Below are 17,026 nucleotides of genomic sequence, written 5' to 3'. Positions count from 1 at the left end.
TATACGGTCTGTACCAGAGCCGGTGATGGGAGACGGGACTGGTGGTTGGGAGGCGGGAAATACTGCTGGGCAGACTTATACGGTCTGTGCCCTGAAAAAGACAGGTACAAATTCAAGATATGAGTTTATCTTGGGCAGACTAGATGGACCATGCAGGTCTTTTTCTGCCGTCATCTACTATGTTACTATGTTTTACTAATGTGCACTAATGGATTTAGTGTATGGTATAAGCTGTGCAGCCTATTATATACCTATGGGCTGCATGGAACTTAATGCTCACTAATTCATTAGCGTGCAAAATCTGTTAGCAAACTTTAGTTAAAAGGACCCCTTAATGTGCCAAAAGAATTATGGACAAGCATTTATTGGCTTCTTGCCTTTGTACTGCATTGATGTCATGCCAAGTGCATTTTTTTTTTTTTGTGAGCTTCCTGTACCCAATTCCAGATGTTGCTGACATTAGCAAAGGAACTTGGCTTATCTAAAAGAAGGTAATGAGCATCATTCAGACTGAAAAGAAGGTGAAAATATAATATGTGGATTATAACCCAGTGTAAAGGTAGTTTAATCAAGGCTTCTGAAATGTACAGCGTTTCTGGTCAGCAGTTTATAAACTGGAATATGACTAATTTTATTCACCCAAAGCAGCAAATACAGTTTTGCTGGAAAGTTGTTCTGGGCCAAGTGGAGATTGAATTATTTATTGTTATTATTTTTTTGTACAAATTTCTAACCTGCCTATCAAGTATTTATGTGGGTTACAATAACACAAAGCATCTGTGTTTCTATTTCTGCATATGTTCTACTAGCTTAACACACATTCAGAAAACTAAAGTGAAAAAATGTACTGCTCCCTCTATGGATTCTATATAGGTCACCAAAATTTGGGCACAAATCCTAGATCCACACACATACTAATTAGTTAATGAGCTGTTAACAAGTAATAATTGGTGTTAATAGTCACTCATTTGAGTTTACGCGTAGATCTGAAATGCACCCCATTCTATTAAATGCAGGCCTACATTTTTATAGCGCACAACTCAAAGGGGGGGGGGGAATGGGCAGGCCATGAGTGTTCACAGAAATTATGCGATGTTGAGGACTGTCATTTACACACCCACTTACCATTAGTTGTGTGACAGCATTTACCTCAGGTTTCTGCGCCCAAAGGGCTCCTGTTACTAAGTGGTGGTAAGCCCAATGCAGGCTTACCGGTTGCAATACAGGAAGTACTGCCAGGCTACCATAGCAGCCTGGCGGTACTTCCCACCCCTAGCACACCGTCATGTCTGGTGCTACAAAAATGTACTTATTTTTGTAGCGACGGAGTGTACCCGGCGATAACCAAGCAGTGCCGTGTGCTGCCCAGTTACTGCCAGGTTAGCGCAGGAGCCCTTACCACCACCTCAGTGGGTGGTGGTAAGGGCTCCCCTCCAAAATGGCCAATGCCAGCTCAGGCCCCCTTTTGCCACAGCTTGTTTAAAGGGCCCTAAAATTAGGCATAAGGTCCACGCTAAACTAGTATTCTATAAAGGGTGCTCTGCACAGAGTGCCCTTTGCAGAATATAGTTTAGCACAAATCTTCCCAGCACTTAACTTTGAGCACCATTTATAGAATTTCCCTTCTAACCCCGGGATTCTGTATATGGCACCTTAATTTCCATGTGGAAATCGAAGCATATGCTATAATAATGTGCATAACTTAATTGGTTAACTAGCTAATCATGGCTGTTAATTGGATGTCAAGTAATTAGCACTAATTGGCATTAATATTTACTCCCACAATTCACTAAGCGTATTCTGTAACGTGGTGCGCTTAAATTCTAAGTTGTATAGTTGAAAAGGGGGTGTGGCCATGGGCAGAGCATGGACATTTTTAAAATCTATGCACATTGTTATAGAATACACATGATCTGGGCCTTGTTCTACAAAGGTTATGCTCCTAAATTTACCCTCCTAAAACTTATGCTCCTAAATTTATGCTCCTAAATTACGAGTATACTCTATGCGCCAAAATAGATTATGCTCGTAATTTAGGGGCATAAATTTAGGAGCATAACCTTTATAGAATTAGGCCCCATGCGCCTAATTTAGGCATCAGGATTTACGCCAAGTAAAACATGACGTAAATGACTGCAAGTAAATTTGGTTACGTGGAAAGGCACTCAGTGTATTCTATATACTGTATGGAAATTTAAGCCTATTCTATAAAACATTGGCGTACTTTATAGAATACACCTAGGCATATTTTTTTCCACACGGAATTTTCAGGCTCCATATATAGAATCCAACCCTGAATGTCCTCAGCATGTGACCGGTTTCTTATGACCAGTCAAATACAGACTAGAAACTGAATTCATTTTAATGTGAATCAATATTTAAAGAATATCATGCATCCTATCAAATACCAAGGTACTGACCCATATCAAGAAATACATAAACAGTAACAGTAAACCAGCCTCAGCCTCAAAACAGCCCTACAGAATTGTAACAAAAGCTGTGAAAGCATTTATTAAAATCAACCCATTACCGTGAGGCCAGCAACATTTGTGTAGCATGTACAGCATGATCCTTTATCACAGAGCTGGGCAACCACAGTCCTCAAGGGCCACAACCCAGTTGGGGTTCAAGATTTCCACAATGAATATGCATGAAATTGATTTGCATGTACTGCTTCCATTGTTGGAAACTAGATGTCAAGCGTATCTATTGTGGAAATCTGAAAAACCAACTGAGTTGTGGCCTTCAAGGATTGTGGTTGCCCACCCCTGCTCTACCCCCTTCCACCTAGATGGGAGAGAGGAACAGGAGTCTCGTCCAGCCCCTGTTAATGATAGGGTCCAGGAGGGCATTTCCATGACATGCTCATTCCAACAGGTCCCATACTGGAGAAGTTGAAAGGAGCCAGGCTGGTCCAGTGAAGCAGCATAGTAAGCACCAGGGACGGACTGAGAGTGATCTGGGCCCCCAGGTACTGAGAGTGGTTTGCCCCCCCCCCCACCTGACACCCCTCTACCGCCAGGCTGCTGCCCTCCCCTGCCCTGATGTCTCCGCAGCCCCAGTCCTACCTGAAGGGCCCTGGTGGTCTAGTGGTCTCTGTGGGGGGGGCAGCATGTTCTTTCCTGCCTGCTGTGCTGTCACTATTCCCCCGCCTGCTGGTGCTGCCGTGTTTTCAAAATGGCATCCGAGTCTTCCCGCGGTAGTTTCACAGGTCTCAACAGTCTCGAGAGACTTCTGCAGAGAGTCTCGGCTGTCATTTTTAAAATACAACAGTACCAGGCAGGAGGAATAGTGGCAGCACAGTGAGCAGGAAAGAATATGTTCCCACCCCCCACCCCCACCCGCAAAGGCCACTAGATCACCAGCGGCACCCTTAAAGGTAGGACCAGGGAGGGCTGTAGTGTGCGGCGGGCATCCGGGCAGTGCCTCTGGGCCTCCTAGAGCCTCTTGGCCCTCAGGCACTGCCCGGTTGTCTGGATGGTCAGTCCACCCCTGGTGAGCAAACTGACCATAGCAAATCTCTCACATCTACAATGTAGGTCAGTGGCCTGTGCTCTCTGAGAGCAATAGTCAGCAGGGTGACAGGCACTTAAAGAACCAAGCCAGAAAAAAAATTTCACTTTTACTGGAAAAACCACCCATGCAGAGTTCTTTCAGAACGCAAGAGTGCTGTTGTAATAATACAGCAATATCAGTAGTAAACATTCAAAGGCACCAGTAGCAAACTTCAGCAGTAGCCAATCAATAGTATTAATGCTGGTATTATTAATACTGTAATGCTGGCAGTAGAATTTCAGAGAAAGAATCTAATCACGCTGTAACAAATGTCTTAAGAGTAATCGGGTTCACTCACATAATAATGTCATTACTGTCTACACACCTGGTAATCACTGCTATACTGATGGAAAACAGAAGTTATTGTTATCAGTTCCTGTTTTCTTGCTCCTCAGAGCTTCCCATTTCACAAGCTTCTCTTCCTGATGTACTTTACCATATGTGTGCAGCATAGGGCTCTTGTATTTGGCTTTCTTGAAGCAAAATTAAAATCCCGCAAGTGCACCCTATGCCTGGAACAGTCTTCCTGAATCCCTACGCAAAGCCCCCTCCCTACCCATCTTCAAATCCTTGCTTAAAGCTCACCTCTTCAATGCTGCTTTCGGAACCTAACCTTTCGAACATATAGGTTGCCCCAATCTGTCTGACCTTTCAGATTAACTGTACATTTGTCTTTTAGATTGTAAGCTCTTCGAGCAGGGACTGTCTTTCCATGTTAAATTGTACAGCGCTGCGTAACCCTAGTAGCGCTTTAGAAATGTTAAGTAGTAGTAGTAGTTTCTTGAAGCAAAATTAAAATCCCGCAAGTGGGACTTTGTGCTGACTAATGTCATTAGACCTGGTAGTAGCATAAGACAATTTCATAGGCCTAGTATAGTTTTTCACAAGCATATCAGAGTCAAAAATAATACTCTCATATCTTGCTTTCAGCAAAATGACAGCACCATTGCAATCTTTACATTTTTTCAACAAATAGATATTTTTATTGGCCAGTTTACTACAAATAAAGGGGTCCTTTTACTAAGTTGTGCTTAAAATGCACTACTACTACTAATCATTTCTATAGTGCTACTAGACAATACAACAAAACAGTGGGTAAAAAACCAGGAGTTCCAGAGTGAAGATGAACCAAACTTTATTAATCAGTATATTGACTCGACACAACGTTGTGTTTCGGCCCAAGGGCCTACATCAGGAGTCTACAAATAAAAACAATATATAAACAAAATATAAAAGAATATAACACTAAAAACAAATGATAATACATATATAATCTGAAAACTATGCAAATATCAAATGAGAAAATAAAGAACAAAACAGCTAGAGCATTCATATGTCATGAAACATGAACATCTTGAAAGTAAATAAAGCTTAAAACGTATATATAACAAATATAAAATTTAAATGCTATGCAAATGTGATGTGATTTTAAAGTGAAAAGCTAATATAAAGAACAAAACAGCAAGAGCATTCATATAACATGAAGCATAATAATAGTAAATAAAACCTAAAACATTGATATGAATAAATACTTCCATTTTTTTAAAAATGAACATACACAAAATGAAACAATCCAGAGAAAAAGTAGGACAAACCTAAATACTTGAGAACGATAATGATGATCCAGAATTAGCAATGTTGTAAAATACAGTCTGTATTGTAGTGGTCTGTGAAAATAGTAAAAAGCACACCACAGTAACTAAACAGAAAGGGAAAACCACTGTAACGTAAGGTGTGCAGGGAGAAATGCAACAGTTTTCAACAGTCACACTGAGTTCTCGTTTTAACAGCCATACTAAGCACTTGTTTATGAGATCTTCAGGCAGTGTCTCACATTACATTGCATTTCTCCCTGCACACCTAAACAAATTCTTGGTTTCAACAGTCTCACTGAGCTCTCGTTTTAACAGTCACATTGAGCTCTTGTTTTAACAGCCATACCAAGCACTTCTTTATGAGGTCTTCAGGCAGTGTCTCATATTGCATTGGCTTTCCACTTCATTGCATCTCTCTGTACAGTCACACCTAGACTTAACCCCTGTTTCTGGTTTAAAACAATTCTCGTTTTTAATGGTCACATTTCGGCTCTAGTTTTAACAGCCATAGCCAGCACTTCCTTATGTATTCAGGCAGTGCCTCACGTTACAGTGGTTTTCCCTTTCTGTTTAGTTACTGTGGTGTGCTTTTTACTATTTTCACAGACCACTACAATACAGACTGTATTTTACAACATTGCTAATTCTGGATCATCATTATCGTTCTCAAGTATTTAGGTTTGTCCTACTTTTTCTCTGGATTGTTTCATTTTGTGTATGTTCATTTAAAAAAAAATGGAAGTATTTATTCATATCAATGTTTTAGGTTTTATTTACTATTATTATGCTTCATGTTATATGAATGCTCTTGCTGTTTTGTTCTTTATATTAGCTTTTCACTTTAAAATCACATCACATTTGCATAGCATTTAAATTTTATATTTGTTATATATACGTTTTAAGCTTTATTTACTTTCAAGATGTTCATGTTTCATGACATATGAATGCTCTAGCTGTTTTGTTCTTTATTTTCTCATTTGATATTTGCATAGTTTTCAGATTATATATGTATTATCATTTGTTTTTAGTGTTATATTCTTTTATATTTTGTTTATATATTGTTTTTATTTGTAGACTCCTAATGTAGGCCCTTTGGCCGAAACACAACGTTATGTCGACTCAATATACTGATTAATAAAGTTTGGTTCATCTTCACTCTGGAAGTTTTTTACCCACTGTTTTGTTGTATTGTGACTATCCGTGGGATTTCGTTGAGTTCTCCACGTTTGTGGATTCTTTACTATAGTGCTACTAGACAACACAGCGCTGTATACATTATATGCAGGTACTTTCTCTGTCGCTAGAGGGCTCACAATTTAAGTTTTTGTACCTGGGGCAATATAGGATTCTGGGGCCCTTTTACTAAGCCACATAGATGCCTACATGCGCCCAATGTGCGCCAAATTGGAACTACCGCCCAGCTACCACATGGCCCAAGTGGTAATTTCATTTTTTACGTGCCAGAAAATATATTTTATGTTCTGGAGTATGGCGCTAACCGGGCGGTAATAGGAATTGTACGCACGCTGACGAGTACCACCTGGTTAACGTGTGAGACCTTACCGCTAAGTAAATGGGTGGCGGTAAGGCCTCAGGCCCAAAATGGACGCGTGACAATTTTCATTTTGCCACATGTCCATTTTCAGCTAAGAAAACAATGCCTTTTTTGCAGGTGCGCTGAAAAATGGACCTTCACAAGTAGAATACACGTGTCTACACCAGCACAGGCCATTTTCAGTGCACTTTAGTAAAAGGACTCCTAAGTGACTTGCCCAAAGTCACAAGGAGCTGCAGTGGGAATTGAATCCAGGTTCTCAGGATCAAAACCTGCTGCTCTAGCCATTAGGCTACTCCTCCACTCCATTAGGCTACTCCTCCAGTCCTACTGTGGGGCACACGCAGGCATCCCATAGTAGATTTTGTTTGTGCGCATGCTACCCATGCACTAAAAATTTTTTAAAAATTTTAGTACTGAGAGCAGAGAGTGGGCAAGGCTATGTTAATCCGTTTGCATGTGGGCATTGCTGCATGCTAACTGATTAGCACAGGATTAGTGCTTGAGCCCTTACCGCATACAAAATGGGTGTCGGTGAGTGCTCACACGCTAATGGCCTTGCACTAATGGTAAAATTAGTACAAGATAAAGAACAAGCAAGTGACTACAAATCTGCTAAAGGTAAAAATAGAAGGAGGAAAAGGACTTAAATGGCTTAGGTCATGTCTTTCTTTTTTTAAGTAAATTTTAATTAAATTTTTAAGGATAGCAAACATCCAAATACAATACAAAATAACAATTTTTTATAACTTCCATTCCATTTCATAAGAGAAACTATATGATAATAGACAGTTCTTTTAAATGTATCAATAATGTAGAACAATAAGACATGTAACTGAATGAAAATTGAATAATGTTATAGTAGTTCAAAAGTTTGAATTGAATGAACACACAGTCTCAACAAATATGCAGATGAAATTAATACGTACTTTAATGGAAGTTTTATGAAAATGAATAGTACGTAAAAAATATATAAATATATATTTTTTTTTTAAACAGACTTTTTTGTAGGACTGATTAGGAAGTAGGGCAGGTCATTAGTCCAAATATCATTAAGATGTGACCTAAGCCACTGAAGTCCTTTTTCCTCCTCTTATTTTTACCTTTAGCAGATGCATATTCTTTATAGTGAGATTTTCTCCAGTGCAAGTTAAAGCCTATATAAATAGCTGTGATACAAAATTAGCACATAGCCATTATTTCAGAAATAAGAAAAATCAGCCATTTCCCAGCAGCACTAAAAGTGGCCTTAACACGTGGGAAAGACCTGGGGATTGCACAGGATACTTTTTAACGCTGATTAATAAGGTCCTCAAAGTATTTCCATCATTACAGTGCTGCAACCTCCATGATAAACTGGGACTAGTCAGTAAAATGGGAGAATAGTTCACAAATGGTCACACAGTGAAACAAATTGTATACTACAGTCTGAGATGCATTTTATTACAAGGCTGTAATGAAATACTGGGTTTTAAATATAACTTCAAGAAAAATAAAATATTCTATATTGCTATATGACTGTTAATGTTCATCATTCTGCTTAGTGTTAACCTTCTGTGCCATTTTCCTTCATTAAATACCAACCCAGTGCATAATCACAATGTTTTTAATCTGCTGTGGCAAATAAGTATGAGATAGCCATGGGATATAAGATTCCTGGTATGCACTTTTAATAAATGTCAACCCCCTAAGCAGACTTGATGATCAAAAAATCTAATGCGTGGCATGTGGAATTTAAATATTTCCAATTATTTGAACTTTGTTTCTGACAATCTGTTCATTTAGTTATTCTATTTCCTTTTTTTTCCCTCAATCAGAATTTCTATCTTGCGAAGAAAGGCAAGGATGCGGGCAAGGAAATGAATGAGAAAAACAAAGAATCCTTACTGAAGGTAAGTCAGGTCAAGATAGACCCAAGAAACAGATTTCTTGTTTCCTGGTTAGTCTGTAAATTATGGATACTTTAATTATGCTCTTATCACAATAAACAAATATTGAACAAAAGAGGGTATCCATTGTCAGAGGTGCCTAAGGGGTCCTTTTACTAAGGTGCGCTGAAAATGGCATGTGGTAGTGTAGACGCCTATTTTGGGCACGTGCAGAATCATTTTTCAGCGCACCTACAAAAAAAATGCCTTTTTTTTATTTTTGCCAAAAATGGACGTGCGGCAAAATGAAAATAGCCTCACTCCCATTTGGGGTCTGAGACCTTAACACCAGCCATTGACCTAGCGATAAAGTCTCACATGGAAACTGGGCGGTAATGACTTAAGTGTGCCAAATGCCACTTGGCCCACGTAGCTGACGTGCGCCAGAAAATAAAAAATATTTTTTGGGCGTGCATAGCGGACGCGCGCCAAAAATGAAATTACCATAAGGGCCACATAAGTTTTCTGGGATCATTTAAACACAGCAGTATAGAAAGCGGCCACAGTTAAGGATTGCAAGGCCCGTCTAGTCTGCTCAGTGCCATAGATACTCACTTCCTCACAACCAAGGACTGTCTTGTATAAATTCAGAAAAAGTCGCCAAACATTAGACACCAATGTTTGGACACTAAGGGCTAGATTGTATATATGGTGCTGAAGAAAGCACTATTCTATTAGCCAAGCTAAAATTTAGGCAAAGTTTATAGAACAGCGCTTATGCCCGGGAATCACAGCTAACTTTAGGTGCAGCCATTTGCACCAACTGAAATATGGATACATTAAGCGCATATTCCCATTATTCTATAACAATGCACATTAATTTTAGGAATGCCGTGTTCTGCCCATGCCCTCCCATTTCCGCGCTCCCTTTTTCAGATCATGCACAAATTTTAGGCATGGATCTCATGCCTAAATTTGTGCATGTAAAATCCAATTAAATTTAATTAGTAACGTGAGTAACATAGTGGGGCATAATCGAAAGTTCGTCCAAATCTGAATTTGGGCGCCCTCATGAAGTCGGCCAAAATCAGGTAGGTATAATCGAAAAATAATATGGGTGCCCTTAGACATTCCATTATCACAGTTGAAAACGCCCAAATCAGGGATGCCCAAAGTATACAAAAAATATGGCAGTTATGTGAGAAATGCATCCTTGTTACTGTACTTTATACTTCTCAATGTTCCTTATATTTTCTCCGTACTTGGATGTCCACAACTACGTGCACTGTACTTGCGGAACATGCAGCTATGAGAAATATAAGGAACATACATATTTTATTGTGTATATATGAAGTTTGCACACTTGATAATGATCCATATAAGGAAAAGTCCACACGTAGGCCCCGCACACGTGACAACAGTCCATGTGCATCACGGCCATCCATGTGTGGAGCCATTATAGATGCCAAGATGTGCACGTACTGACCTGTCCATATATAGGATGGTCATCCATATATGGAGCTGTACATGTAAAGACGTTCATCACGCATGGGCGTCCATATAAGGCGATGCACGTTTTCCAATGGTTATTCACTGAGAAACATGTCTCTCTGCAGGGAGCCCAATTTCAGCGAATAATATTTGTTATATTTGATTGGGGCAGCTGGAAGGAGAGATATATGAAGGGATATGGGACTGGGAGACACTAGGGTCAATATTCAACATTGTTTAAGTAAGTCGGGCATGTCTACCATCTTACCTACTGTTTACTATATACCTCAGAGGCAAAGCTAGGTGAGTCGCCAGGGGAGTAGCTGCTCCCCAAAATGGAATTCCAATGGCACCGGTGCCTATTTTTGATTCAATCTGTCAGCAATCTGCTCTCCGCTCCCCCCGTGCCCTCAACCTGGCTACGCTTCTGGAGTGGAGGAGTGGCCTAGTGGTTAGGGTGGTGGACTTTGGTCCTGGGGAACTGAGGAACTGAGTTCAATTCCCGGCACAGGCAGCTCCTTGTAACTCTGGGCAAATCACTTAACCCTCCATTGCCTGCCGCATAGAGCCTGCCATGAGTGGGAAAGCGCGGGGTACAAATGTAACAAAAAATAAATATACCTCTAAAGTCACTGACAAACTGAGGGGAAGAGAGAAAGTTAGTGTGACAGATGATGACACTAAGCATAGGCAACTGCCTTCAGTGCTATTATGCCTCTATTCAGGTGTGCCTTTTCCACAACTGTCTCAGCAGCAATAAAAAGAGCTCAAAGCAGAAATCAAGCACTGGGGCCTGCCTTTGCATTCTGATAGGCCCCATAACATCAAATCTCCTCCCACTGCAAGGGTTTTCCACTATATGGAAACCCATGTAAGAGGCTTTGAACTCTCTCTACTGCTGCTGTGATAGCCTGGGAAAAACAGGCCTAAAAGTGAGAGGATAATCTAAGCAACAGTGAGGGAAGGGGAGGAAGGGGCAGTGGGGGTTGGGAGATTTCCCCTCTCCCATGTCTATGGGTACATAGAACTTAAATACAATACTGGATGACATATTTTGTTGAAATGCTTGTAACCCATCTTTGTTTTGTCTAATCTAATTCTTGATGTCTAGGAAAGCTTCTGTGGGACTTCAGTCATTGTGCCAGAGCTTGAAGGAGCCCTTTATTTAAAAGAAGATGGAAAAAAGTCCTGGAAAAAACGTTATTTTCTTCTTCGAGCTTCTGGAATTTATTATGTCCCCAAAGGAAAAACCAAGGTCAGAAAGTCAAAGGAAACATTGTATAAACAAAGGAATTTGGGAAGGTGAATGTAAAGACATCGCAGGGTGGAATTTTAAGAGTGTGTCTCATATATCTGTGATTTTTTTTCCTGTAGTTACAACACTTGTGGAAACACTGGACTGTGACATTTTTAAATCCTTTTGGGTTTCTTCATGTTTCATTTTATTTGTCAGATAGATAAAAGCATTGTTATTTTTACATCAGACTTCCAAAGAAAAAAATGCAATTACTTTGCTTAGGACTCCATAGGGAAATCATTAGTTAACAACTTGCAAACAGTCCCGTTTTTAGTAAAAAATCAGACAGACGAAATCTGATATTATCATGTCAAGTGGAAAGGCATATTCAACTCATTTAAGATCTGATTGGCTAACTTTTATTCCTCCATAGGCTTAGAAAGGTGGAAAAAAGTGTTAGTAAATCAGTCCTCAGCTTGGATTCATATGTAGATAAATGAAGGCAGGTAAAGACCATATGTCTGCCCATTCATGCCATCTACTGTCCCTTCTTCTCCCTTAAAGATCATATGCACTTGTTGCAAGTTTTCTTGAATTCAAATATAGTTTTTGACTCTACCATTTCCACCGGGAAGCCATTCCATAAATTCCCCACTCTTTCCATGAAGAAGTATTTCCTCAAGTTACTTCTGAATCTATCCCCTTTCACCTTCATCCTATGCCCCCTCATTCCAGAGCTTCCTTTCAATTGAAAGAGACTTGTTTTCTGTGCATTAATGTCACATGGGTATTTAAACATCTTTATCATATCTCCCTTCTCCCACCTTTCATCCAAAGTATACATATTGGGATCTTTATGTCTGTTCCTATATGCTTTATGACAAAGACCACTGACCATTTTAGTAGCCACCCTATGGACTGACTCCATCCTGTTTATATCTTTTTAAAGGTGTGTACTCCAGAATTGTACTAAATAAGGTTTCACTAGAGTCTTATACAGGAGCAACATCACCTCCTTTTTCCTACTGGCCATTCCTCTCCCTATGTACCCAAGCGTCCTTCTAGCTTTCGCCTTCGACTTTTCTACCTGTTTGGCCACCTTAAGATCATGACATACGATCACACCCAAGTCCTGCTCCTTTTTCATGTACAAAAGTTCTTCACCCCCTAAACTGTACTGTTCCCTCAGAGTTTTGCAGCCCAAATACATGACCCTGCATGTTTTAGCATTAAATCTTAACTGCCAAGTCATGTTCTCCACACCATCAGGGATGTCTACCCCATTGCAGATTTTTGTATCAAATGCAAAGAGGCAAACCTTACCAGACACCCCTTCAGCAATATTGCTTACAAAAATGTTAAGAAGAACTGGCCCAGGAACCGAACCTTGTAGCACACCACTGGTAACATCCTTTTCCTCAGAATGAGCTCTGTTTACCACTACACTCTGTCGCCTTCTACTCAACCAGTTTCTAAACCAGGCAGTCACTTTAGGGCTCATACCAAGGGCACCCAGTTTATTTATTAATCATCTATGAGGAGCCATGTCAAAGGCATTGCTAAATTCTAAATACTCCACCTACTCAGAAATGACAAACTACATATGCTGCTTAGGCAAATGATGATCACACAAAAGAAGCATACTGTTCCCCATATAAAGGAAAAAGGCCTCAAGGAGCTCCAAGATACTTAATAATCTGGCGGAGCTGAAACGGATCTTTGTGATCCTCCTTTCATCATGGGCCAAAAAACCCTTCAAAGATGTAATAGGCTTTCAATTCTTAATAGGTATAGAAGGTATTACAAGGCATTATGCATTTTCAATATAAATACAACATCGATGGACGAACTTGATATGAACACCAGCACTTATCTTTAGGGGTGGTGCTCAACAAAGGACTTCATTGCCTGATCAATTATTCTGCTGTGCAGTCTTCCCAGTACAGCCCCAAGCCGACGATGGCCAGCGTTTTGCGTTGCTGCTTCAGGGTCTCGGTGCCTGGGCTATAAATGTGAACACAAAAGAAAACACACAGTTGTAGTGAAAATATCCTCCTGCTTCCTTGTTAATGTAGCAAGCATAAACCATCAAAAACTCAAAGACATCACAATACTCGGGACGGATACAGCTCAACTCGGCAACTTGCTGCTCGTCATCTGACTACCAGGTCTCAAACGCTTTGATATAGCCATGATGATGTCAGACACTGTTAACGGGGCAGCCAATCAATGACTCAGAAGAAATGACACCATTCGACGCGGGAATTCAAACCCGCCGGTTCCAAAGAGTGTAATCTAAAGATCCATTTTTGTTCATATTGTAGTAAAGCTCTACGTTGATCACCCCCCCCCCCCCCCCCCCCCCCCCGTGGAGACAGGAACAATGCCTACAGGATAACGCATCTTAGGTCTTCAAAGGTGTGTGAATACCTAATACAGTGTGATACCAGCGGTAGCCCTGTCTTCTGTGTGTGTGTATGGAACTCCTATGTTCCGTAAGACATGTAACCAGTGCCCTCGAAGTCTGGCCCACGTAAATTTTGTTACTACTACTACTACTTATCATTTCTATAGTGCTACTAGATGTACGCAGCGCTGTACACTTGAACATGAAGAGACAGTCCCTACTCGACAGAGCTTACAATCTAATTAGGACAGACAAACAGGACAAACAAGAGATAAGGGAATATTAAAGTAAGGATGATAAAATAAGGGTTCTGAACAAGTGAACAAAAGTTAGGAGATAAAAGCAGCATCAAAAAGGTGGGCTTTTAGCTTAGATTTGAAGACGGCCAGAGATGGAGCTTGACGTACCGGCTCAGGAAGTCTATTCCAGGCATAAGGTGCAGCAAGATAAAAGGAACGGATTCTGGAGTTAGCAGTGGAGGAGAAGGGTGCAGATAAGAGAGATTTACCCGGTGAATGGAGTTCCTGGGGAGGAATGTAGGGAGAGATGAGAGTGGAGAGGTACTGAAGAGCTGCAGAGTGAATGCACTTATCTACTATAATAAAACTCACCCTCAACGTTCTGAAGTCAACGTTCTGAAGTCACTCAGTCACTCACTGAAGGGTTCATGGATTCATGGTGGTGAAGCCACAACACTGACCATGTCTCTCTGCCCCGCCCTCGCATGACGGACCAATCAGAAAAAACAAACTCAACATTCTGAAACACAAAGGACCATCACAACACCGTTCCCAGGCAGCACTAGGCAACGTAAGACGGACCAATCAGAGGAAACTACGTGACAATAAGGGAGGAGCATTCCCCAGCAGAATAGCTCATTATCTGGGCAGCACAGAGAGCACAGAACCACCGCTGGAACGAGAGAAGAATATTCCTGCTGTGGGTATGTGCAAAAATAGACCGGGGGGGGGGGGGAGAAATTTTTAAATGCCTAATGCCAGTACTGAAGAGTGCCAGAGGGCCTATAGCACAGACTATATTTGGGATCGCTTGACATGGAGTCAGAGGAGCTGGAAAACAACGTGCCCATCACCATCTGGGACGTGGGCGAACAGGACAAGCTGCGGCCCAGCTGGAACGATTACCCGCGACCCAGCCAGCAGCAAACAGCGACCAAAGAAGGGGGAGGAGTACTCCTTCCCTGCCTAGGAATCGCTGGAGACTGGCTGCCAAACTAACGAAACAAACACACACCGACGCACCACCTCCATCATTCGAAAGGCATCCACTCTTTCTTCAACAGAAATGCAAACTAATAATACAAAACAAACAAAGAATACATGGTTTCTCAGGCGGCTGCAGGTAACTCCCCACCCCCTTCCTCTTCCCCTTTTGCCGAAGCGGCCAAGGACGTGCCCAACCATCCCCAGCCTCAGGCAAGTTGTCTCCCACCTCGGGGATTCCCCGAGCACCCGGAAAAAGACGGCGCTGATTCCTGCAGCGCATAAATGTTCTAGCATTCCCCTGCAGCCGTCAACAACCTGCACAAACACCGCACCCTCACACACTCACACACACACACACACACACACACAAAATAACTCTGTGACACATACACACATACACAAAAAAAACCACATGCTAGCGCCCGTTTCATTGGTTTCGGAAACGGGCCTTTTTTACTAGTAGGTCAATAAGAGGAGTTTGAACTGTATGTGGAAACGGATAGGAAGCCAGTGAAGTGACTTAAGGCGAGGGCTAATATAAGCATAATAACACTGGCGGAATATTAGTCGTGCAGCAGAATTTTGAACAGATTGAAGAGGAGAGAGATGGCTAAGTGGGAGACCTGTGAGAAGCAAGTTGCAATAGTCTAAGCGAGAGGTGATAAGAGTGTGGATGAGGGTTCTGGTAGTGTGCTCAGAAAGGAAAGGGCGAATTTTGCTGATATTATAGAGAAAGAAACAACAGGTTTTAGCAGTCTGTTGAATATGTGCAGAGAAGGAGAGAGAGGAGTCGAAGATGACCCCAAGGTTACGAGCTGATGAGACAGGAAGGATGGGAGTGTTATCCACAGAAATAGAGAATGGGGGAGGAGGAGAGGTTGGTTTAGGGGGAAAGATAAGAAGCTCAGACTTGGTCATGTTTAGTTACAAGGGCATCTCAAACAATAAACAATAAACAACAAAACTCGATCTGCATGTCGTGCTGGCTTTGAGGGTGTAACTTTTTTGATCCAAAGGATTGATAAATGTAGAGGTTTCATCCATTATGGGGCAAACAGTACAGTTTCCGCATTTGAAGTGGCCACTGTTACGTGTAGCCATTCTAGGTGTTTCAATGGCCTTGGGCAATACCACTGGGCTCAAAACTTATTAAGTATCTTGGAGCTCCTTGAAGCCTTTTTCCTTCATATGGGGAACAGTATGCCTCTTTTGTGTGATCATCACTTGCCTAAGCAGCATATGTAGTTTGTCATTTCTGAGTAGGTGGAGGTTTTGAGTCATTTTTCTAGGGTACTAGCAGCTCCACACCCCATTGATTTTTTGATTTCTAGTAAATTCTAAATACACAAGATCTAGTACTTTCCATCGATTCAGCTGTCTGGTCATCCAGTCAAAGAAATTAATTAGATTTGTCGTGTAATTCACCGGATTCCAGAAACTTCATTATTCAGTTTGTACTATAAAAGCTTTTTTGAGTGTTTGTGATTTGGACACACTATTCTACAAAGTCACCAAATTTCCACAAAAATAGTTTATGTCCTAATTTCTAACAATAATAATAAAATGATGATGCATGTACATAGGTCCATAGTGAGCTACAGCCCTGTGTGACTTGCCCACTGGTGCCCTTCCCCAACCCACCTGCTTCACCACCACCAATAAAAGGAGATGGTAGACTGGGAGCAATTTTTGCATGCCTCTATGTTTGCCCTCTGTGCAGCTTTACCACTCACAAAGCCCTTGGTATGGCACTGCATAAATATCTTTATACAAAAAACCTGTTTATCTTTTTGAAGGTGTGGTCTCCAGAACTGAACACAATACTTTAAATGAGGTCTCAACAGAGACTTATACAGAAGCATTATCACCTCCTTTTCCTGCTGCCTCTTCATCTCCCTGTGCATTCAAGCATCCTTCTAGAACATAAGAACATAGAACATAAGAGTACCCATACTGGGTCAGACCAATGGTTCATTTTGCCCAGTTTCTTTTTCCAACAGTGGCCAAGCCAGGCCACAGCAAAGCCAAACCGTAGCAAGATTCCATGCTACCGATTCCAGGGCAAGCAGTTGTTTCCCCATATATGCCTCAA

The 17,026-nt window shown here is 41.2% G+C and overlaps 1 protein-coding gene across 1 annotated transcript in view; it reads left to right on the top strand.

Annotated features, from left to right (window-relative positions):
* Positions 1-17,026, top strand: part of APBB1IP (amyloid beta precursor protein binding family B member 1 interacting protein) — a 247,373-nt gene that overhangs the window by 164,710 nt on the left and 65,637 nt on the right. Inside the window, exons 8-9 of the mRNA XM_030199285.1 lie at positions 8,523-8,597; positions 11,176-11,319. Of these exons, the coding sequence (XP_030055145.1) occupies positions 8,523-8,597; positions 11,176-11,319 (219 nt within the window). The remainder of the gene's footprint in view (positions 1-8,522; positions 8,598-11,175; positions 11,320-17,026) is intronic.

The sequence above is a fragment of the Microcaecilia unicolor genome, chromosome 1 (assembly GCF_901765095.1).
Source record: "Microcaecilia unicolor chromosome 1, aMicUni1.1, whole genome shotgun sequence".
NCBI lineage: Eukaryota > Metazoa > Chordata > Amphibia > Gymnophiona > Siphonopidae > Microcaecilia > Microcaecilia unicolor.
This window is presented reverse-complemented; position numbering and strand designations above follow the sequence as displayed.